Source organism: Nannospalax galili, unplaced genomic scaffold (genome assembly GCF_000622305.1).
Source record: "Nannospalax galili isolate Female #2095 unplaced genomic scaffold, S.galili_v1.0 scaffold1819, whole genome shotgun sequence".
In the NCBI taxonomy this organism is placed as follows: Eukaryota; Metazoa; Chordata; class Mammalia; order Rodentia; family Spalacidae; genus Nannospalax; species Nannospalax galili.
The window spans coordinates 170642-196683 of NW_008342924.1; the positions used below are offsets into that span (position 1 = coordinate 170642).

General features: G+C 37.0%; 1 protein-coding gene across 4 annotated transcripts in view; it reads right to left on the bottom strand.

Moving 5' to 3' along the window:
* Agtpbp1 (ATP/GTP binding protein 1) overlaps positions 1-26042 on the bottom strand; it is a 260016-nt gene that overhangs the window by 64390 nt on the left and 169584 nt on the right. For all 4 annotated transcript variants that reach the window (XM_017799596.1, XM_017799595.1, XM_029566327.1 and 1 more), the window contains 6 exons: positions 24720-24807; positions 19252-19396; positions 15982-16135; positions 14908-15088; positions 14005-14134; positions 7673-7804 (listed from right to left, as the gene is read on the bottom strand). In XM_017799596.1, coding sequence (XP_017655085.1) covers positions 7673-7804; positions 14005-14134; positions 14908-15088; positions 15982-16135; positions 19252-19396; positions 24720-24807 — 830 coding nt within the window. The remainder of the gene's footprint in view (positions 1-7672; positions 7805-14004; positions 14135-14907; positions 15089-15981; positions 16136-19251; positions 19397-24719; positions 24808-26042) is intronic.

The window sequence follows — 26042 nt, forward strand, 5'->3', positions numbered from 1 at the left end:
GAAGCATCTTAGTTCTGTAAGGAATGCCACCTGTAATTTGATAAGGGTTACAACCATATTTGTAGGCAGCTCTGGGCACTGTGGAAATTTTAACAATACTGATTATTCTATTCACAAACATGGGATGTCTTTCCATTTTTTGTGTGTTTCCTTTAATCAGTGTTTTTTGTTTAGATAGTTATTATTTATTTCATAACCATATGATTAGAAGAGGCATTTCATTATAACAGCACTGACATATTCAGTAACAATTTCTAGAGCTAAGATGCTTCTCTTTCAAAACTGGCTGTAAATTACTAGGTTTACAATTGAATTAACACAGTTATACAATAGGGCACTCCATATGAACCCTATAAGACATAAAATTAAATGAGGTTTTAAACTTTGAAAAAGATCTCCATTTCATTATTAAAATACATGGTTTCATACAGAAAAATTCATTTTGAATACAACTGACACTAAGATGCACATGCGTTTCTGATGTCTAGTATCTGATTATTACTAGTCATAGCCGGTTACTTTCTGAGCTCCTTAGCATCTGAGCATGGATATAAATTCATCAGGTAGATTTCAGTGGTAACGTTTATTGCATCTACTAATTATTAAGGAACAAATTTTTATGCTTTGAAGAATTTTTTTTATAGACCCACTTCCCAGGTAGCACCCTCCCTCCCCACACTAGAGCCCTTATACTCTGATATCCCTGCTACTGTCTACTTTGTTGTCGGCACCCCCAGCCATTCCCCACTACCTGTCCTTCTGGTAAATCTAGTCAGCCTATCTAGAGGTCTTTGTTTTAGGAGGGTCAGCTGTTCCTCATCTAGCAGTAACTAGTTGTCAATATTCCTTTGGTTAAGATTGTGGTCTGCTGTTCATTTTCCCAGTTCTATGCTGGGTGACTATCTGGTAATCCCTTTGGCCACCCTGGCCAACAACTCAAAAGGAGGTATCTACTGTCTGGCATTGTTGTTTGCTATGTAGCCTTTAGCTACATATATGGTCTCTTATGAAATTATATTGGCCCCTTTAATCTTTGGTTATACTTTCCTCTTGGGTGTTTAAGGCCACAGAGTTGGTCCAGATAAATCAATTTATTTCTACTCTTAAGGTCGTTTAAGGATCTGTTCCTCAGCAGTCCCATGGGATTGGGAGGAGCCCCTTGCTCCTTTCTTTTACCAGTTCCACTTATATGAAGATAAGTCAAAGGTCCTGCTTGACCATGGTTGCGTTATCTTGGAAGCATGGAGGACATGATTCCTCTGTGCTGCCCCTCCTCCCTACAGACAGGACACTGGTTCAAGTCCATCTGATGGGGTCTCTTCGGCCTCCTTGATCAAGAGGACAGGTGACCCACCACCATCACAGGACATTTTGAGAGATGACCACAGTCCCCTGGAACTAGTCAACCAAGGAGGGTTAGGAGCGAAAAGTGTCCTTTATGTCCCTCTGGTTGAATTATTATAGACTTCAAAGTATGTCTGTTAAACAAACAAGAAGGTTAGTTCCACCAGTCTGGTACTTTTAATTACTGTGTGCCATGTAGATAAATAAAGTGCCCCCATTTCCCCCCTTTCTCCCTTACTAATACCTTTCTCCTATGATCCTACCTCTTTTGAGCTCCTTCTTTCTCTTTATCCCCTAGGTTCCTTGTATACCCCTCCCTCCCCCCGCTTAAGCTAACCCAATTTTTATCCATATCTCTCTTATTAAGACCTGTTTCCTACTGTTCTTCTCTTTCAAGTCCTTTCTTTTCCTTTACCTCCCTGGTTCCTTTCCATTATCCTGGTTCCTGTAGCTATGTCTGATTGCATACTTTATGAGTCTGGTTCTAGGATCCACATATGAGGGAGAACATATGTTGAATTTTTTTTTTCTGAGTGTGTGTTACTTCACTTAGTATAACAGTTTCTAGTTCCATCCATTTACCTGCAAACTTCATGATTTCATCTTTTCTTACTGCTGAGTAAAATTCCATCATATAAATGAACCAACCACATTTTCATTATCCACTCATCAATTGAGGGACACTTAGGTTGCTTCCATCTCTTAGCTATTGTGAAAAGAGCAGCAACCAACATAGATGTACAAGTGTCTCTTCAATAGGATGAGTTCTTTGGGTATATGCCAAGGAGTGGTATAACTGGGTCAAATGGTAGGTTCATTTGTAGTTTTTTAAGAGTTCTCCACACTGCTTTCCATAGGGGTTGAATAAGTTTCCAGCCCCACCAGCAGTGGATGAGTGTTCCCCTTTCCCCACATGTGCTCCAACACTGGGTATCATTTGTTTTCTTGATCTTAGCCAGTCTTACTGGGGTAAGGGGAAATCTTAAAGTGGTCTTAATTTGCATTTCCCTAATTACTAGTGATGTTGAACATCTTTTAAGATATTTCATAGCTATCTTTACTACTTCTTTTGAGAACTCTCTGTTCAGCTCCTTAGGCCATCTTTTAATTGGGTTGCTTTTTGTCTTGGCTCTCTGTTTTTTCAGTTCGTTATAAATTCTGGTTATTAAACCTCTGTCGGATGTGTCGCTGGTGAAGATTTTCTCCCATTCTGTGGGTTTTCTGTTTGCTTCCTTGGTTGTCTCCTTTGATGTACAGAAGCTTTTTAGTTTAATGAGGTCCCACATGTTAATTCTTGCCCATGTTTCCTGGGCTATTGGTGTCCGGTTTTGAAAGTCCTTTCCTAAACCTATATCTGGCAGGTGTTTCCCAATGTTTTCTTCTAAGAGTTTCAGAGTTTCAGGCTTTACATTGAGGTCTTTGAGACATTTGGAATTGACTTTTGTGCAGGGTGAAAGATAGGGGTTTAGTTTCATTCTTCTACAAATGGAGATCCAGTTTTGCCAGCACCATTTCCTGAACATGCTGTCTTTCCTCCAATTAATGTTCTTCTTTAAAAAAGAATTATTTCCAAATTAATGATTTCTTATCATATGGGCTGTTAACTGACTAGGAAATCTGAATTTTAAATTATGTTTCTCATTGTTTGAACATTCCTATAGGCTGTAGTTCTTTGTAAGCACTACTATATTTAGTATGTTATTCTTTAAACAGAAATTTCAGCTATTCAAATAATAGTGTAAAGATTCTTACCAGTATGTTTAAAATAACCACAGACATGAAATTTCTGAGACTTCCTGAGAATACTGATTTATGTCCCTGAATCTCAAGGAGCAACACGTCAGAAATTTGAAAATGCTAAGAAAGTTGCTTCTTTTCACTGTTGGGTATAATTCATTTTTTCTTTTTTGGGGGGGGCTATAATTCTAAATATACCACTGTTGCTGAATAAACAAACTTGTTTTAAAATAAAATTTAAAAATATTTTATTTACTATTTTTATTTTATGTGTATGCATGTATTGCCTGCATGTATGTAAGTGCACCTGTGTCATGCAATGCCATGGAGGTCAGAAGAGGGCTTCGGATTCCCCTGGAACTGGAGTTAAGGATGGTTCATAGCTGCCATGTGGGTGCTGGGAATCGAACCCGGGTCCTCTGCAAGAGCAGTCAGTGCTCTTAACCGCTGAGCCATCTCTCCAGCCCCTTTATTTACTTATTTTGTGAGCATGTCTATATGCTTATGTGTGGGCTTGTGCATGTTACATATGTGGCAGTCAGGGGAAAACATGCAGGAGTCAGTCTTTCCACCATGTGAGTTGTAGGGATCAAACTCAATCTGACAGACTTGGTAGCTGGTGCTTTGCCCTCTGAACCAACCCCAGTTTTCCATGTCTCATACCATTCTAATCATTTCATTTATTTGGGAAGAAGACAAGGGATACCAAAAAGAAAAGTATGTGTTTGAATTTTGCAAAGGGCAATGGGCCGTTTACTAAAACATTTCTAGAAATCAGCCTGGCGCACCTGTGCGTGCAGCACTAAGGCACGTGAGGTGCTGAAACATGAAGCAGCAATAGCTTGTTTCTGCACACCACTTTTTGGCCAAAGCCTCACGCATGCTACCCAGAAGTCTCAGCTCATTCATTTGCACAGTAGCAATGATAATCTCTAAGTACATTGCTGAGTACTCAAGACAAAAACAAAACTCTCTATAAAATCCCTTGTATAAAGTTATAATCACAGACCAAATAAGCTAATATAAGTGTTAGATATTTGTCTATATGTATAACTATTTCATCTACTCATTCAGCAAACATTTACCCAGTGCCTGCTAAGTACTGGGGACATTTAGCAACCAATGAATAGAGATTGGGCTTAGTCACCGGATTCAAGATAAGTAGTCTTCTATATTACAACAATTAGCAATATTATAAAGTACTTCAAAAGCTGTATTTTATTAAAGCTAAATCATCCTCCAATAAAGTCCTCCAATGAAGTGAAGAACATAGCATATAATAATAAAAGTTGTCTTAGAAACACAATTTTGAACTAATTTTAAATTTCGAAAAATGTTAGAAAAATTTCAAAGTTACAGAAAGAATTTTCATTTATCTCTTAGACCTCCAAACATTAACATATCAACAATATTAAGTAAACTGTAAACCTTATCATCCAATTTGAATCAATTTCCACTGCCTTCTTGTGTCAGAATCTCGATCTCATATAGAATCTCACGCTGCAGTCAATAGTTTTCTTTAGTTTCCTGGGATCCCTTTCAGTTCCTCATTCTTTCTGTAGCTTTCTGATCTAGAGTCACCACTTTTGGCCAACACCTTATGCACATTGTAAAGAGTATTGTGAAGAGTACTTATCAGTTATTTTGTCAAATGCCTTTCAATTTACATGTTATAATTTGTTTGCATTTTTCCTGAAAACATAAATGCTTATCTAAAAAATCAAGAGGACAACTGGTCATCATAAGCACAGCTACTACAAGCATTAATCCATCAACACTCCACAAAACAAGATTCCATTTCATGGTTCTACACACAGTGGCCCTGATCTCAGACACTAATATCTTAATCTCTAGAATCTGGGAATGTTTCCTTACTTAACAAAAAGAACAGTTTAAAGAACAGTCTAGCTGTGACTCAAAGTTTCTGAGATGGGGTTGTCATGGATCCAAATGGACTCAGCATCATCATAAGGACCCTCACAAAGGCAAAGGGAGAATGGGTGATGTTACAATGGAAGCAGAAGTCCTTGATTTAATTACTGATGAAAGAGAAAATAAACACAGGCAGTCTCTGGAAGAGGGCAATGGGGACACAGGAAAATAATTCTCCTCTAGATCTTCAAAAAAGAATTCAGGCCTGCTGAAATCTTGATTTTAACCTGGTGAGACCTGCATCAGACTTGCAATCTGCAGAACTGTAAGTCCGTAAGTTTGTTTCAAGCCCTTTACTTGTGGTAGCCTGTGTAGTGACAACTGGAGCTAACACATGTGATCTTCAAATTGTGGAAAACATGCTTGTCTTTCCCTCCCTTCCCCTCTGATAGACACACAGACCCTCCCCCAATCACTCAACAACCTTAGAGATGCAATATGCTTTCCAGCACATGAAAAGTCTGAGAAGTCTTATGAACAAGAAATGAAGTGCACTATTTAATGTGACCACCAGCAATACGTGGTCACAGGAGGGAAGGTAGCATGAAACATCAGCTAGCATTGCCAAAGGCCTGTTACGGGAAAAGTGCAATCTTTATTTTGCATAATCTACATCATATTGTTTTACTTCAGAGTAAAATCCAGATATTCAACCAAATAAGGAAACTTCAGACAAGAGAATTAATAAAATTCTGAAAAAGCTAAGACCAAAGATTCATTTCACTCTTAAGAGTAAAATAATATTGGGGGCTGGAGAGATGGCTCAGCGGTTAAGAGCACTGACTCTTCTTTCAAAGGACCTGGGTTCTATTCCCAGGACCCACATAGCAGCTACGATCCGTCCTTAACTCTAGTTTCAGGGGAATCCGAAGCCCTCTTTGGACCTCCGCAGCACTGCACGACACAGGTGTACTCACATACATGCAGGCGATACACTCATACACATAAAATAAAAATAATAAATAAAATATAACAAAAGGGTAAAATAACACACCACATACTTATCTTCCCACATGTCTTCCATTCACTCAACCACTCACCTAACAAATACTTATCAAGTGGTTACGATGAGCAAGGTATCATGCTATATAGCAGTTATGTTCACAAAAGTCAGAACTGAGACACACTTGTTAGGCACAGGTGCTTAGTACCGAGAATAAAGAGAAACATTTTCATCAAAAGAAAAAAAAAAACACTGAAAAGTAGAATTGCAATGCTTAAGTTATATAGAAGACATAATAGTGTGAATGTGAAATCTGATTTCACTTTAAGTGACTAAGAAAGACTTTCCTGAATAGTGAAATATTTTTAAAGTGCAAGAAGGCTGTAAGTGGTGTTCAGAGAACAGCACACAGAAAGGCTCTCTGTACTGCCATTTGTCCAGCCTCTTCAGTCTTTTGGACCTCTTACTATTGATTTTCGTACATTGTTTATCTAGATCTAAATGAGGATTCCCTATTTTACCTCTACCTCCCTGAGCTCCACTAATCTAGTTTACTTAATGTAGCCTAACTTGATAAGGCTCTGAGTCATGTAACAGTCATGGCAGTTCACTGTTGGATGGTGACACAGTAGGCATCTTACACATTCTGGAGGTCTCCTTCACCTTTATTCTAGGCTCTGTTTCTCTCCTGGATTTAATTTCCTTATGCCTTCTTCTTTTTCAGAATACTCAATCCAGGCAAGAGTATCTTCTGGTAACTTCTAAAGAAAGCTTATTTATAAGGCAAATGTTTGATACTTTTAGTGTCTAAAAATATTCCAATTTACTTTCACATTTATTAATAGGTAAGAAGGAAAATACCATTTTGATACATAATCGTTTGTGGAAGGATCATAAAATTTAAAGAAATTTCATGTAGGCATAACACTCACACACATTAAATAATTTTTTTAAGTTTAAGAAAAAAGGAAAAAAAAGAGTTAATGACTTTCCGATTACATAATCAAGGGTCGACTAGGGGGCAGGCAGTATGTGGGGAAACTTCTTATATCCCAACTGCAACAAGATTCAGAAGTATTTGGAAATATATCTGATAAAGTACCACAGCTATCTGGAAAAGTTTTATTTAGAAAATAAAAGACTCAACTGAACAGATAGGCAGTGTTCACTGATATCACTGCTATACTATAACTCACTCAATTTAGACTTAAATCTACTAAAATCTCAACAAAGATCACCTACAAACTGATCCTAGAATTCACAAAGAAGAGACAACAAATTAAAAAACAGTCAAAAAGTTGTAAAGGAGTAAGAAAAGAAGTCCAAACAGACTTGACCATAATTAGAATGGCACGGCATGCAGAGAGGCAGAGACAAGAATGACTACAATAAGCAAGAACCCCCAACACACATGCACATAGAAACACGCATGTAGCAACAACAAGTCAGAGGTAGGAGGCACATCTACTAAATGGCGATGATACAACCAGTATCCTTGGGCAAAATATGATTGCATCCCCATATCAAATAAAACAAATTCCAAATGGCAGCAACACTCTCCCCTCAAAAATGTGAAAGCAAAACCTTGAAATGAAAACACAGAAACAAAAATAGCAAGATATGAACATGAATCTGAGAAAAATCATGTGTACTAAACCATTTTACAGCTTATATGTACTTGAATTAGGATATTCATGAACTGTCTATAATCATTACCCTGTATCCCATGTCTTCCACAACATCACATGAAGCTGCATTATCTCGGGTATGCCACACTGTCTCTTTGATACTGCAACCATACATGAATACATTCTTCTTTCGAGAATGGCCATGATAATCACAATAAACCTGGAAAAGATGATACATTTAAGTAAGCAATAACTGAAACTCTGGAATCTATATAGAGAACATTTCAAGAGAGATAGCCTGCTGGTTTTGACTGGATAGTCATGTAAACCTTTAAAGAGATCAGAGATATAGCTAGCCCTTATTTCTAACTTTTAAATTTACATTGTTTCATCCCATGTATAAAAATCATCTTTCCCTACACAATGTAGCTGCCATTTGGAATTTATTTTTTAGGGTTTTTTTTTTTGCACTGAAGGTTATAAAAAGACTGTTTTATCATGATTTTTGCTTCAGTGACTTTATGACAAATTAAAAGTTCTAAACTCTGGCACCTCCACCCCACATTAAAACCTTCAGATTCATAGACTGCCAAGTAAGGGTGGTTAAATCAAGCCAATGAACAGCCCTATTTACTAAGTAATAAAATCTAGCTTTGGAAAGAATCTATAATTAATGCTCAAATTGAGGAATCCTCTGAAGGTCATACATCAAGCCACAAGCTCCATATTTCTTTCTTATCTCCTACTCCCCATTTAAAATATACTAAATTCAATTGGATCAGTTCTACAGTTATAGTCCCTACAGCCTCAAAGAGGTGTTAAAGCATGTACCTAATTTAAAACAATATGAAATGTTTTCTTTCATGAGAAAAAAAATCACAAAGCTTCTAAAATAAAATTTTAGGAGTATCATTTTTAAAAACTGAAAAATTAAAGATCCACATGTCAACAGTACTCCTCCATAAAGTCTTTCATTCTTTCCTAATGGAAGAGTAAATAATTCAGACACCAAAAAAAGCCAGGAACATTCTAATTAAAAGCCAGTGAGAACAGAGTGCGCGTATGAAGCCCAAGACAGTCTCACAGCTAACTGTCAGAAATATGCTATGGCATAAAATCTGGAGGATATATATTGTTATCTTTGTGCTGGGCATACAATGAGGTTAAACATCTAAAACATATAACTAGTAGCTATCCATATTCATCAACAAAAAAAACAACTTATAAGAATTATGAACAATAAACAAAAACATAAGCATACTGTATTAATTTAATACCACAATCATTATACAAGAAAACAGTAAAGATTTTGAAATTAACACTTGGTTTTTATAGTGAGAAAATAACACACAAACAGAATACTAAGTCATGGAATTTTGGGTACAATGGTGGACTAGAGGCTGCTGAAGCATGAGCCTGTGAAAGAGAAAATCCAAACTTAAAAAAAACTGGGCCGGGCACGGAGGCTCACGCCTGTAGTCCCAACACTTGGGAGGCAGAGGCAGGCGGATCTCTGTGAGTTCAAGGCCTGCCTGATCTACACAGTGATTTCTAGGCCAGCTGGGGCTACAGGGAGACCCTGCCTCAAAAAGAAACAAAAACAAAAAAAACCTGACTATATTCCAAAGAGAACTAAAGACCTTCAGAAATATACAAAGGAAATGAAAGGATGCTAGGAAAGAGCAGAAAAAGCAGCACAAAAGTAACTGAACACACAGTATGGGGCACAGTTCCCTGGGGGCAGTTTCCGGGGGCCACAGTTCCCTGGGGGCACAGCTGCCTGGCAGGTAAAAAAAATGGACTCCATATCAAAGCCTTGGAGTCCTCAGCCCTCATAAGCCTCAAATGAAGCTACAGGTTTTGATGAAATAGTGATGCCTCCAGGGAACAGAATGGGTCAGTGGTGGCTAGAAATCCCATTTTGTCACAATATATGACTCAGAGGGCAGCAGCCAACAGCCATCTGGAGACAGAATTTATTTTTCAAAATGGAACTATCCTAGGGGCCTTAAACCAAGGAACAATCACAGAAAAGGAGTGGAGAGCAGCAGGGCAGGATACTGACTAGCTGAAGAAGACAGGTAGCAGGAAGCTGGGAACAGGCCAGGAGGTGCAAAAGGAGAGATGGCTCTGCCCTGATGGCCAAAAACAGAGCTCATCAATTGAGAATATCCTGCAGTGTGATAGCTCAGCTCAAGCCTAGCAGGTATAGACACCTACCTGTTCTTCATTGCTGTAGAGTCCAAGTTGCAGAGGTATACTCCATACGTATGGATGATTCCCCCAGTAGTGTGATTAATACTAAGTCAGGTCACTTCACAGGTACTGATCTCAGTGCTGTGGCTGCTTCCTATACTCCCATTGCACTTTAGGGACATTCCTAAGCTTTGGCCATTCAAGAAAGTGATGTGGGGAGTCAGGTGGGTGAGAGCCTTCCCAGCCCACAGAATGCAAAGCAAAATGTTGCTAGCAGAGGTCCTAGGTTCACAAAGATGGAAAACTACCAGAGTGAAGACAACTCTGGAGGACACCAGACTAGTACAGACTCAGCAATAGCATAAACAACAGGAAAGACAAGAGGCCACAAGTTCAACGATTCTCCTCCTTCCATGCCATCTGCAGTTGTCAAGGACCCAGAGGGATGCTGCTCTAACACCTTGTCTTTTTTATTCTTTTAAGATTCTCTTGAAAATTCCTCTGGTAAATCCTACTCCTCTATCAATGTGCTGAACAGGCTTTATACATCACTGAATTTTTATTAGTTATTCCCCTTCATACAGTCATCTAATTTTTTTCTAATTGGGCAATATTTTTCTTTTCCTTAGGTTCTTTCTTGCCTCCTGTGCCTCCTCCTTACCATTTCTATATTTAGTAGTATCATTCTGGCTTTAACTTTTTTTTTAATACTCATGTACTCTTTTGTTCCCTTTTACACTCACCTAATTGTTTAGTTTTCTCATTACTGAGAACCTTCCCCCAATCCCTTGCTATGTTTTTCTTTCCCTCCATGAAACTCCTCTTCATTCCTTTCTGTTGTCTCACCTCTGACCTTGCTTCTCCCCAATTTTTCCACCTTATCTATCCCCTTCCATTATCCCATTCATTTACTGTTTCTCACTTATCTGAATTTTTAACTTCATAGAACATACTACAGGAGTACCACCATTTTCAGCCTTATAATCACTGGTGGCATTAGTGGGCTTTAATTGATTTGAAATACATTATAACCTATATAGTTCTATATCCTGTATTATATCCTGATACAACAGTTTGTTTCCTCTTTGCTAAGTGATACTGGGGTTGAGACTTCAAGAGTAAGCTGCTCAGTAAGATCCCCTCAAAAAGCCAAAGACAGGCTGGGCATGGTGGTGCACACCTTTGATCCCAGCACTTAGTAGGCAGAGACAGGGGGATGTCTGTGAGTTTGAGGCCAGCTGGTCTACATACTGAGTTCTAGGCCAGGTGGGGCTCCAGGGAGACCCTGTCTCAAAAAAAAGACCAAAAATAAAAAATAATAATAATGTGAAAAAAAAAGCCAAAGACACATCCAAACACAAACACAAGAAAACACGGCTACAAGGCAACATGACTCCTTGAAGAGATCACAGCTCCTCTACTCTTAAACCCAAAGATTCTGAAATAAGCAGAAGGCCAGGGGAAGATTTTAAGACTTTGGTGAAAGTGAACAGACATAAAAGAGGATACAAACAAGCCAATACATTCAATCCAGGACCTAGAGAGGAAAGTCAGCAACCCAGAGGAAAGTCAGCAATGTGAAAAAGTCAGCAATGTGGAAAAGAAATTCAGAAAAAAAAAGGAGAGAGAGAGAAAGATTTAGGGGAAAAATTACAAATGTTAGAAATGAAAAATTCAATGACTCAAATGAAAGCACAGGGCAAAGCATCACCAACAGACCTGACCATGAAGAAGAAACAATATCAGGAATAGAGGATATGGTTGCTGAAATACTATGCTCAAACATCAGGTAAAGACAAAATAAATAAATAAAATAAATAAATAGATGATTAGATAGATGATAGATAGATAGATAGATAGATAGATAGATAGTAGATAGATAGATGATGATAGATAGGTAGATAGATAGATAGATAGATAGATAGATAGCTTCTAAAAACTCTGGGACATGGCCTAGTGACATGAATGAATGAATGAATGAATGAATGGGACGTTAACTTCTAAAAACTCTTGGACATGGCCTAGTGACTGAACAAAAATCCAGGGGATAGAAGGAGCTGAGAAAAACAATAAAGGAATAAAAAACTCTAGTCAATGAAATCGCAGCAGAAATTTCCCAAAACATGAGCAATCCCTAAAGTCAAAAAAACATAAAATGATGCATTTCAAACCTGAAAGTAACTGCCAACCAAGATGTTCTACTGAGAAAGCTGTCTTTTAAAAAATGACAAATAAAAAATGAAGTTTCAAAGTAAGCACAAACTAAGGCAGTTCATGACCAATATAAGACAACGCAGAAGACATATAAAAGAATACTGTATGTATTATATTTCTGTTTCTGTGATAAACACTGGCCAAAACCAACTTGAGGAGGAAAGGGTTTATTTCATCTTAAAATTTCATCTTAAAACCCAAGTCTCAATCCACCACTAAGGGAGGAACTGGTTATACTAAGCGACACACAAAGTCCGTCAGTGTGGCCCAATGTCTGGCTTCTGGACTCACTTGCGATCATCTGGGCTTCAAAGGGCTTGGGAGTCCCTCTTCTCTAGCTCTTCCATTCCCAACACACACAGCTCTTCTAGTAGGCTGAGGGCAGCTCATTCCACACCTGTCACAATCCTTGGTGGTTATCCCACAGCCCTTGCATTTCCCATACTGTAGCACCTCCACTGCAACTGAAGCTGCATATTCACCAATGGCGTACCCTGGACTCTTCATGGATTCAAACTCTAGTGCCAGGCCTTAATTTTGTTTCATGACCCCTTCAATCCTGGGGCTTCCACTGCAACTGAGGATGCACTTTCACAAATGATCTCATGGCCTTTAAGCAGGGACTCCAACCATGCCAGATGGTGCCAAGCCTCAGCTGTTGTCCATAACCCCTTCATACCTTCAAAATAAGTACCATGTGGAAGATTCTTACATATTACTAAGTTCAGCTACCAACCTGAGATTCAACTTTATACACAACCCACCCCAACCCACAGCTTCTGTGTGCTTGTCCTGAGGAAATAATCCCCAGAAGACTTCACCTCACTGATGCTGGTTTCCTATTAATAACAGCCGATTTTTCAGTCAGACTTAGCCAGCATCCACTGTCCTACTAAAGCATAAAAGATTTCACTTCCAAAAAAAAAAAAAATTTCACTTCCACAGATTCCAAAATATATCAAACAAAGTCTTTGCTTCCCTCCAAAACTTCAGAAACCAGGCCTCCAACTTCTGCACTGTTTTCAGCATTATCACGGATGTTGCCCCAACAACCATGAAGCTCTGAAAACTCAATGGATTTTCAAGACCAAAGCTCCAAAAACTTCCACACTATTTAGAGAGGAAGAAGAAAGACAGTCTCCATTCTGAGATCACAAGAAAGAATAAATTTCATGACAGGAATAGATGAACAAACAAGAGGTAGGAAGGAACTTGCTTCCAACACAGTAATCCAGCAACCTCCAGACACCAGCAGGGAGAAAGTGAAGAAAAAACAATAATCATACCAACCAGAAAAAAGAAAACAAAATTAGTTCAATGAATAAATATCTGTCAGTAATAGCCTTAAATCTAAACAGTTCAATCCACAATAAAGAGATGCAGACCAGTTGACAGAACTAAAAGAGAGGCTGAAATTAGAAATGAAAAGTGGGACATTACTACAGATTCCAGTGAAATACAAAGACTCATCAGGGGTACTTTTTTTTCAGTCTTTTTGAGACAGGGTCTTCCTGTAGCCCCAGCTGTCCTGGAACTCACTATGTAGACCAGGCTGCCCTTGAACTCACAGAGATCCGCCTGCCTCTGCCTCCCGAGTGCTGAGATTAAAGGCGTGCGCCACCACGCCCGGCTTGTCAGGAGTACTTTTAAAACTTACTTTCCAAAAACTAGTACATCTAGAAGTGGAAAAATTCCTATGTACATATAACCTACAAAAATTAAATGAAGATGTAAATAACTTAAACAGACTCATAAAAATAAACAAGACTGGAGCACTAATTTAAAAACTCCCAACAAAGAAAAACCCAGGACTAGATGGATTCATGACCAAATTCTACAAAACTTTTAAAGAAGAACTAACAGTAATCCTCCTTAAACTGTTCCATACAATAGAAAGGCAGGAATAGAACTAAACTCATTGTACAAAGCCAGCATTACCATCATAAATACACTGACACTAATTAATAAATACATTTGAATATGCAGATTAAAACAAATATCGCCACTTACTAGAGGTAAACGCTTCACTGCAGCCAGGTATTGTAGTAGCCCCTTTGCATGGTAAATTGTAGGATGCAAATCTGGGTTTGGACTTTGCCACTGTCTGTTCAAATCCTCTCCACTTAAAGAACAGCGATGACTACACATAAATAAAGATAGAGAAATACAAGTACCAACAAACCATTATAAACATTTCTGATTTGACTTTCTGACTTACTCCAGTAAGTAGTGTAGATAGGGGACTCAGCTGAACATACATTCTATGCATCAAGTAAGCATGTATTATCATTTGCTATGGGTAAGTCTTTAATCACATGTGGTATCAATGATGATTTCAAATTTATAACAATTTTAATTAAAAAATTCTTAATTCTGGGGTTTTCTTCTGGATTTTAAAGAATTTATTAATGGACACATTCTCTACTGACTAAATAAAAAACATTTGTTACAGTGACTTTCTGTATGTTGACTGAATTAGTAATTTTGTATAAATACTATTTGAGCCCTCCTTCTGAAAAGGTAAATATATGAAAATCATACATTCTTGTAAAAATGTAAATATATTTTTATTTGCGCACAGGTGCTAAGTACTACCATCAAGCAAAACACAAAGATCCCATCATTAACACTGAGAACAAGAACTATTCGTAAACATCTTTCTCATATCCTGACATGATTTTTCTAAAACAATTCAAGAAAAATTTTGTGAACTCATATCCTCATGAATACAACATACATGTTCTTTTCAAAGTTTATCTTTAATGAATTCCCCATCAAAATTTATTTTCTTCCAGGGGAAAATAACCCCACCAAATGTGTTTTCTGAGTTAAATTTGACACTGTTAGTTCAAAAAATTTATATACAATTACCACAATAATCTATGACATTCCTACAACTATTTCTTAACTTACTTTCCATTGATGACACCATCTGGGTTTAGCATAGGGACAATTTTAAAAATGTAAGATTCTCGTAAGCTCTGAGCAGTAGGGTTATTACTCATGAGATACTCCAATGTTCCTTTCATTACCCAACTTGCATTAGTTTCTCCAGGATGCACCCGAGCAGATAAGAAAATGTAAGGGCGATTTCCTAAAGCACACATAAAAATCTCAAATTAAAATTAACAGCTACTGAAAGTTTGAATGACATTTTCACTTTGGGGCTTTAGAACTCTACTCAATGTGAATTATGAAACTCACTATGTATATACTGTATATAAACACCGCACTAGGCCCTATGAAGAAACAAATAGCAAACCAATATAAGCAATGTTGTGAAGAAGCTTGCAATATGACCATACATAGTATCTGAGAAACTTTTTTTCTAATGATTAATGTAACTTGAAAAAATTAAAATAATTTTTATAAACTCATGGGGAGATGGAAAATATTATTTATCCGTTTTGCTACATAATAATCTAGCAGAAATCTAGAGAAAAAGTGTTATCTGCATAGATTTACCAAAAAAAAAATTTCACTATACATTTAGACATAAAAGCCTATAAAACAATCTGCAGTTCATTATTCATACATTCATGCAGAGCAATCTCTTTCTTTTCCTGGAAATATTTATCAAAATCTAAACTGTTTTCTTTCTTTCTTTTTTTTTTTTTTTACTACTGCAGCTGTAAAACTGAGGCAATTTAAAAACTGTAAGTGGCAGAGAGAAACGAGCTATTTAGTACTAGCTATCAAAGCATTTGAACTCTTAAAAACAACTGTTGTGCTTTAGCTTGAGTCTGCTTTCTAAGACTAACTAAAGAACACCAGTATCAAAAGGAACCTGAGAACATGTCTCGGAGGACTACTTCACTTTCCAAAGGAGGAAACTGAGACACTGAAGTGGGTTCATGGCTAGGAGGAATGGGGCCAAGACTGCAATCTAAGACTTCTGAGCTGAGTATTATTTCCACAATAAAATGTACGAAGCAAACAAAACTAAGTAAGAATGACTGATGTTCTAAATGAAGAAGACAGACTTACTGAACTGACAGATATGTTCATAATAATTAGACTCGGGCATTGCTGTTATAGTCACCAAGGGACAGCTGTTTCCAGACAAGGTTTCACATAACACATCTTTTCGAAAATAGATTTGCTGAGGATTGTGTGCTGATTCCAACTTTTGAAGATGCATCTTGACAAAAAATTAAAAGCAAAGTATATAAGAATTAAAAACTCCCTAATGCTACATAGAAATATTGCACACAGGTATTCACATAATTAGAAGACAATTTGATTCTCAAACTCTTATCCAAAAGCCTCAAGGTCAAATGTAGTTCACACACCAATATTTGAGGAACTTGCAAAAGGAACTTCCTAAGTGTGTATGCCATTAATTATGCACCACCACCAAGCAGGCTCTGGGGCAGCAGCCTGCAATAATCACATTCTTATTTCTGTAGCAAACATGGAGTTACCCTAAGTGCACTCAATATTCCTATTAGTTCAGGTAAGGTCTTGTTGTGAATTTGAGGTTTGGTTTTCAAAGACTTTAGAATTCTGGAATTAAAGACTATAGACATGTAACAACAATCTAAAATTACACAGCACAAATTCTGAACAAGTTCTCCTGATTTCAAAACTAAACCAGGCTCATGATAAACTATCTGAAAGGCATTAAAAGTAGAAAGAAGAATTTTAAGACACCACAACTACATCACTTTGATTACTATTAATAAATGTAATATATAAAAATAAAACTCATTACATGTGATTTTATAATATTTGTCATATAATTTGCACATATACACATATATTCATCACTGTGAATGCTGCAATATAGAAGATGCTAATTATGCTATTGTACACACAAGTTTCAATGATTTAAATATGTGATTATACCAAAAATACAAGTGGACTTGGTTTTTAGTTCATCACTTCTATGTACTCACAATCACTACAACCCACTGCATCTGTGAGCTCACGGTCACCAGTCATCACTTCCGTGCGCTCACAATCACTACAACTCACTGCGCATCTGTGCACTCATGGTCACAAGTCATCGCTTCTATGCATTCAGGATCACTACAATTCACTGCACCTATGTACTCAAAACCACTGCAAGTCGTCACTTCTGTATACTCACACAATCATGTTTGCCAAGAACTGTGGGGGGGACTAGGGGTGGGAGGGAAAATGTGTGGTTCCTATCTCGGGATAATGTAGAGAGCTCTAGAAGGGAGTCTGGCAATTCTGAGTGTGAAAAGTCTTCTAAAGAAGGTAACATTTAAACTTAAACTCAAAGGTTGAATGAAGGAAGAGAGACAGAAAAAAAAAGGAAGGGAAAAAAAGGCCAAAGGGTAAGACAGAAATTCACTTAAAAAGATTGACTTTAGCTAGTCTAGAAAGTACAAAGATTACAAATGGAGAGTCTGACGCAAAATGAAGGGTCTGGAAGACTTTCAGAAAGCATGGGATATGACCACAGGCAACTCGGGCAACTTATGTGACACAGGTAGCATCTTTTTCAAAAGTTTAATTGGTATTATGTTTTACTGTGACTTAGAAATAGTACCAAAAAGACTGTAATTCCACAGATACCAAGTTAGGAGAGAACAAAATGTTACACAGTGAATTATTTTAAGGTTCATTTAAAATAAACACTAAATAATAGTCCAAGCCATAAAGATGCAGCCCCCAAAAGGTGAAAAATAAATGAATCATGGTGAGAATTTTAGATTTCATTCAAATGGCCGGAGAAATCACTCGTTTTCATTGGTTTTTATGAAGGGACTGGTCATGAAAGAGCTCTGTCCATAGCTCTGAAAAGGAGGAAGTGTGGGGGAGAAAAATCTAAATCCCAGTGCTGCTTTAGAAGTTGGCAGAAGTGCAGGTGAGGAGCAACAGCACAGGGGGACTGGAACAAAACAACCCAAAGTAAAAGATTAATAAAGAATAATATATAACTAGACAAGTAAAAATGACTTCAAGGTCTATTTCAAATATTTGTATTTATTATTTTCCTAGGATGAAGAACCTCAAATAAGTACTAAATCACAATGTAGGTATGAAGGTGTGGTTTCTCAGCCCCAAAAGATTCCTGAACATTGCCTCTCTAGGACAACACAGTGAGGCTCATTCAGAGTCATCAGCCTGCTATCTTTTCTGCTCTGCAGATGAGGTTTTCTCCAAACGCACTAGAGAATGGTCCCTGGTCACACTGCTCTCATGTCTTTCTTGGTAAGATGATCATCCCTTCAATATCCTTGGCCATTAGGTTATTCTGTTGTCAGAACAAATCTACCACAGTTGGTCATTTAGTTACTGATTTAGTTTGTTCAGTTTTGTTGTACAATGCAAATATTCCAAACTCGAAGGCTCTCACATGATAACTCTCATATTCCACATTCTAAGGATTCCAAAATCAAACAGTTCCTACAGAAAAATTCAAAATAAAGCCATATTTTCCTACTGTCATATTTTTCTACAAGATTTAATGCTTTTTGGTTAAAAAATGAAATTTCATCTAGTTAAAATCTGTACATCACAGAAATCTTAGCTAAGAGAACTATCAATAAGTAAAATGCCACATAAAATTTCTCTCATTTCTTTTTATTTTCACTTGTGGAGGTGTCTTAGTAAAGGCATATGTATTCAGGTGTGGGCATACAAGCATGTGTATTAAGATGTGCTTATCCCTGTGGGTCCATGTGAAGGCCCAAGATTGCCAGGGAGATGTCAATCCTCAACTGCTTATCTTTGTTCATTTATTCATTCACTCATTCATTCATTCATTCATTCATTCATTCATTCATTGTTGGGACAAGGATTCTCTGTATAAGAGCAGTGTCATTAAAGCATTCACTCATTCATTCATTCATTCATTCATTCATTCATTCATTCATTCATTCGAGACAGGGTCTCACAATGAACCTGAGCCTTGCTGTTTGGGCTAGACTGGTTGACCAGCAAGCCTCTAGGATCTGCCAGTCTCCACCCCCAACGTTTAAGTTACAGGAACTCAGAGAAGCTGAACCTGTCTAATATGGGTTCTCAGGATCCAAATTCAGATCCTCAAGCCTGTGCAGCAAATACTTTATCCATGGATCCATCTCCACAGCCTCTTTCATATTTCTTTCAGTAACAACCATATTCATATTTCTCTACCTTCAGTGTTTCCAAAAATACTACAGTAGTTCAGTACTGGATTTTTCCTATTTTATTAAAATTTAATTATAAGCAATTGTTCTCTATCTGATACATATACATACAAAATAATACTCATACTAGTTTATAATTTGGCGTTCTCACCTGCAAAGCAGAATATGTATATGGGTAGTGATAGGCAAAGTAGCAAACATCATCTTTATGTGGAAAGTTCACGGTAAATGTAATTGTATAGTACGATTTTCCTTTTTGCCCACCTGTAGCAACTGAACTTCTTGAGAAGTGATTTCTGCAATTGAAAAACATAAAACATGCTTATTCCTCCCCACACTTGTTCTGATTTTCCTTCGCTAATTTTAATAAGTAGAACTTCAGAGAGAGGAAAAAGAATGTTTAGCAAGTTTAACTCAACTGCTTCATACAAAATAGCACTAACAAAGCAAGTATTGTCAGCAAACAAAATTACTTTTCATCTCTAAGATTTATTAAATAAGGCTAATATTCTATGACTCAGTTTTTATCTTCAAACCTCATTCTTTAGTACCAATACACATTACTAGATCTAGAGAGTGGTAACAGTCTGATGAATGCTTTCATGGTAGCTGGGTCAGGCCACAATACTTGACGTTTCACTATAATCAATGTTAAAATTATAAAACCAAAAACAACTAGAGATAATGATTATCCCTAATGTGATATAAGAATCTGCTACATCACATATGAGGTATTCTTCTAAAAAAAACCCTGAATATCATTAAGCTTAGATTTTTAAATTTTTATTATATACAATTTTTGAGACAGTGTCTCACTATGCAACCCTGGCTGGCCTGGAACTTGCAATTGTAGACTAGGCTGGCGGTAAACTCACGGAGATCCACCTGTGCCTACCTCCCAAGTGCTCTAACTAACTGCATGTGCCACCACTCCCATACTTAAGTTTTTATATCTAACTACCAGTTTACAGAAAATCTGTGATATACAATTTGTTAATACCAAAGATGCAATTAGAAAAATACAAATGTGAAACTCCTGTATGACAATCAATCTGGTTCCTTTAACAAATCAGTAAGAAATAAAAAGAGAAAAGGAAAGCCCATAAACAAAAATAAATCCTTAAACTAAATGTGATGTATGACTAGCAAGGGAGATTGGCAGATCTCAGGTGACATAAGCCTGACTGTTTATTTGCTTTGGTTTTTTGAGACAGAGATTCCCTGTAGTAGCTGGCCTGGGACTTGCTATGTAGAGCAGGCTGGACTTGATCTCACAGAGATGCCTGCCTCTGCCTCCCAAGTGCTGGGATTAAAATCACACATCACACTAGTGACATAAGCCATTTTTAACATAAAAATTTGATAGCTGTGGCTTGTTTTTCTGATGACTACTCTTTTTTGTCTAATAGCTTTAGAAATAAATCACTTTCTAGTCTCTTTTATACTTTTAAAAAATATGTGGTTTTTCTTAAAATTTTAATTTCTGAATGTCTTATTTTTCTTAATTTTTCTGAGGTAAGATAATGGCACTGTGTTTAGATGGTCTTAAAGGGTCTTTATCGTCTAGAGATAAAATATGGTATCTGAAAATTGTTTCAAAAATTCAGCATGGGGGTCAGGGAGATTGCTTAGTGGGTAAAGGTACCTGCCACCAACCTGACCACCTCAGTTCAATTCCCAGACCCAAATGGTGGAAGCAGAAAACTGACTCCATCTGACAATCTGAGATGGCTCAGAGGTTAAGAGCATTGGTTGCTCTTGCAGAGGACCTGGGTTCAGTTCCCAGCACCCATATAGTAGGTTAATAACCATCCTTAACTCCAGTTCTAAGAGATCAGATGCCCTCTTCTGGCCTCCAAGAGTACAGGCAAAACACTTACACAACAAAAATAAATTTAAAAAAATTTTTAGGTTGGCGTCCCTATTCTCTATTGGCAATTTGGGTAACCCCGTCAGAGGACGGTGTGGTAAGAATAGGAGGCAGGAACTGGCTAGGCAGTTAGGGTAAAGAGACCCCAAAGAAATGTAGCCAGTTTCTTGGCTAAAAGTCAAAATGTCCTTGGGCCTGTTAGCAACATACTCTGTTCCAAAGGCCAAAAATGTCAAAAGTATTTGGGAGCTTGTATCTAATCCTTAAAAGATTTTAGGGTTACTTCTTCAGAGGGGCGAAGGTTGGAGGGGAGGGAGTGGGCATGGATTTGATCAAAATACCTTATATACATATATGAAATTCTCAATAAAGTTTTTGCAAAAATTTAAAAAATAATAAAAATATTTTAACAGTGGCAAAAACAAAACAAACATTTTTTTAAAGAATATTTTAAAAATCAGCATGGAGTCAGGCATAGTGGCACATGACTTTAATCCCAGCACTTAGGAGGTAGAGTCCAAACCAGCTGGGGGCTATAGGGAGACCTATGTCCAAAAAAAAAAAAGAAAAAAAAATGAGGCATAGGAGTAAGGAGTTCCGAAGTGCTGCAACAGTAACTGCTGGAACTGGGCAATGTGCATCCAGTATATCAGAGTATATATTTACCCCCATTACGATGTTCCAGGAGTTCTCTAATCAAAATTTTTAATAATTTTCAGTTTTGAAGACTTTAAATATTGCTGACATTGCACTTAAAAACCCTCTATCAACTGTTTCTAAAATTCCCAAAACTCTTTTAAAACAAAACAAAACAGAGCATATGGTGTCATTTATTCATACATACAAATATTCAAGCTAGTTTTCATGAACTTAGTCACTCTACTTTGAGGAGACACCCAAAGACAAGGTGCTAAGGACTAAGGAATGCAGAAAAAGGCCTCAAGAATTAGTCCTTGTCAACTGTTCTCTAAGTTGAACACCTAACTGAAGAGCGTGCCTGCCATCATAAAATACTGACACATGAGTTCCAGGTCATAAACCAGGAAAACATACTCATGTACTGGTAGAAGGCAATTTTGTTCCATTTTATAGGAAACACATGTAACAGAGAGCGTGCCTGACAAGAAAGGTTAGAAACTGTAATGTAGAAAGTCTTCAATGCTCACTATCTGAACTTCTGGCTTCTGGAAAGCAACTAGAACACTGCATAAAACTAAAAAAATAGTCAGTAGATGGGTGTGACATTGAACTGAATTTCAATTTGATCCCGAGGTAGACAAGAGAAAAAAGCAAAGATTCAACAACAAAAAATCTTGTCATCACTCCTCACAAAAAAAACAGAACAATCTGAAACTATGGTCACTCGTTTTGCAATTCACAAAGCACTCAACAGGCTGATAATTTCTATTACGCAAAGTAGAAAGACATGGATATTTCAATATTCAGTAGCCTAAGCAATTCCAAAACCTTGCCAAACACTGCCAGATCAGTCATAGTCCCATTCCAACATTATAAGAAAGAGAAAACAATCAAAGAGGACTTTGTTAACTTACCACTTAAAAAATGAGCATATTAATGTTACTTATTTTGCTAATAAAAGAAGAGGGAACCCTTACTGAGATAAAGCCCAAGGACTGCTTCTTTCCCAGAAGGTAACAGCATTTAAGACCTAAGTTTTCCCAAAACAGCTAAAATTCTACAAGTCATTATCTGCTGAAAAGGCTTAAAAAAGAGAGAGAGAGAGAAGAGCTATTAATGCTATTTAAGTACAATATTAAAAGTCAAAATCCACTTTGTAAAAAATAAAACAAAAATTTAAGATTGAGATTAATAAAAAAAGAAACTGGTGATGCTAAGGAGTCACATTTCAGGAGCTTTGGTAGCCAAACAGCAACTTTAAGCCTAGCATTCTAAAGGAAATAAATACTAAGACTGAAATTATAAACATATGCAATTGTGTGTTAGCCATGGGAAATGATCATGGGCTGTCAAAAAAGCTCAACACTTTCCGTATTGTTTAGGATTGGTATTCTAATTTGGAAGACCACAGGGAAACTGATGTCTTTAATATAGACTATTCAATGGACTTCAATTGAATGGGTTCCTTTAACCACTTTCTATTTCCATAAGCAGCTATAATATATCTCATAGTAAATGATATTTTTTAAGACTATGAAGGAAGTATATCAGTAAAAAGACAGGAAGGGCAGAAGAATCTATACCATGAAAGTTACTGTCTTTTCCTCCTAATTTGAAAGGTCATATGGAACAATAAGTCAGGTATTTAAACAATTTAAATTTTAAGAGTTTAATCTGAAAGTATGTATTAGTAAAGTATTTCCCAAAAGACAGTGAAACTGTAATTATAAATGCTTCTAATGAGGAAAAAGCGTGACTTATTTAAAAAACAACCTTTTCAGTTGTGAAACACTAAATCACACATTCTAGTTTTCCAAATAAAGGAAAACACATAAGCAAGAGCAAAGAATTCTCAAGTGTCATAGTCACAGCAGTCCATCTCAGGAATAAAGACAAGTAAGTTAAAAATAAGAATTAAGGAAAATTAAATTGGTAATAATTTGATTTCTGTTAATTCTATGAAGATGATAAAAGAGTTCGTGTTTCTTTTAAAAGGTGTGGATATAGGAAATAAAATAAGCAGTATTTTAAAATGTTGCCTGGACACATTTTACATGCAGAATTAAGAGCAAAATGGGAAGCACATGCTATAGGAATCCTAGATCATTTAGAAGTGGGGCTGTAGCAGCAAATAGGACATCTGCACCCCCCCACACACACACGGCATAGGGACCATTGAGGAAAAGGGGGCAGAAAGATTCTAAGAGCCAGAGGTCATGGAGGACCAAAGAGAAAAGGTGTTTCTGGACATGAGAGACTGCTCCACTCAGGAACTCACAGCAGCTGTGGGTGCCTGCACAAGATCAAGCCAGTCAAAGTTCTAGCATGGAGTGGGAAGGAGTTCGTGAGCCCCTACCACTAACTGAGGAGCTACGAACAGTTAGTGATTTCTGGAGGAAGGAGAGTCAGTTTTGTTTAAGGGTATGCACAGCTCCTGGTAGGTCAACCATTCTCCAGTGGAAGGGCCCACAACCCAGGAGTATATGAATGGCACAGACTGGAGTCGATGGGTTATTAAATTAAAAAAAAAAAAAAGACACAAAGCTGGAGGAGTACCTGGGGGGTAGAGAGTGAATATAATCAAAATACACTGCATGAAATTCTCAAAGATAAAAATATTTTTTAAAAAGAAGTAGAGCTGAAGAATGTATTTGGTATCATAAGAATAATTTCTATTTAATAATTTAATAATAATAATTTAATAATTTAATAATTTCTATTTCTAGTTTTACTGAATGAAGTTTTAAAGCTTTTTTTTTTCAAAAGCAAAGGTAAATCCTGAAATCTCAGCACTCAAGAGGCAGAAGCAGGAGGAACAAGTTTGAAGCCAACATGGGCTACACAGAAAAATCCTGTCTAGGAAATTTAAATTAAAAGGCTGGCGACATATAGCAAACTCGTTTGAGGTAAGATTTGGATCTAAATCTGTCTTTCTACAAAATGCTTTGTTTCCACTATGCATACTTCTTACATGTGGATTTCAAATACATAGGACTCTTAAGAATTAGTAAGCACAGCATCACAATTCAAAGGACATACTAATTCTAGTTTTAATTTGGACAATGAAACTAATCTTCCCTTTATAAGCTTTTGAAAGTAAGAATACTTACTTGTAATAACAAATGTCAGTGCCCATACGAATCCACCATGGTCTGGCATTTAATGCTTCCTGAACTGAATACATAAGTGGCTGCATACCTTGTAAAAAAGAGGAGAGGAGAAAACGAGAAATTTTTTTTTCAGAGTTTTTGATGTAAAAACTTAATCTTGCCTTTGTAGAAAGTACTAAAGGTTGAAAAGGCTGAGATAGACTACATTTTATTATTTTAGTATATATTAAAAATCTGAGAGATTTAAAATATAATTCAACCGATGCCTATTTCTAAAGTTTAAAATGGAATTATAACTTTAGAGCGAAAAGCTACTAGTTTCCATTAAATTTTACGTTTTAGATCAATTAAAGACACCATATTCCTTGTAAAAAGTCAAATAGTCAAACATATAGAAACAAACATAAATAATGAAAAACTGTAGACATGGACCTGTGGTAAAGTGCTTGTCACACAAGTGTGTGGCCCCAAGTTCCAATCCCCAGAGCCCATGTAAAAGCCACACACAGTAGTATCTTTCTACAATGCTACTGCTCTGAGGAGAGGGAGAAACAGGAGAATCCAAGACTCTCACAGTCTAGTCTTGTTAGCCTGCCTCCAGCAGGCAGCCAGCAACATAGAAGTGGGCCTCTCTCAAACAAGGTGGAAAGTAAAGACTGGTAACCCAAAGTGGTCCTCTGATCTCCATACATGTGTGCCATGGCATGGGCACACATGTACAAATGTGCGTGTGTGTGCATGCGCGTGTGCACACACACACACACACATACACACACACAGAAAATTAATGAGGAATTCCTCCCATAATTCTCCATAAACTTTGTTTTCATTCCCACCCTTCTCCACATAAATATGTATGCATGGGGGGAGCTATTAACAAATACAGGGTTAAATATGCAATGCTTTTTCTTGGATATTCTTAGACATATGCTTTCCATGTGAAGTTTAAAATCATCTTATTTGGCCAAGCTTGGGAGGATACACCTTTAACCCTAGCACTCTGGAAGCACAGCCAGGCAGATCTCTGTGAGTTCCAGGCCAGCTTGGTCTACATAGCAAGTTCTCGGCCAGCCAGGGCTGCACAGTGAGAACCCCTGTCCCATCCCCTCTCTCCAAAAGCCCCATAAAATTATCTCATTTCATTTCCTAAAATGGTATGTTAGATTTTTAATTAGAACTGAAGTAAACTCATAACCTGATTTTAGAAACACAATTTCTATTGAAAGCTGGTATGACATTAAATTCTAATGGATGTAATCATTTTCTTTATTTCCAGATATAGGGATATTAAGTTAAATTTATTTATATTTTATAAGATCTTTT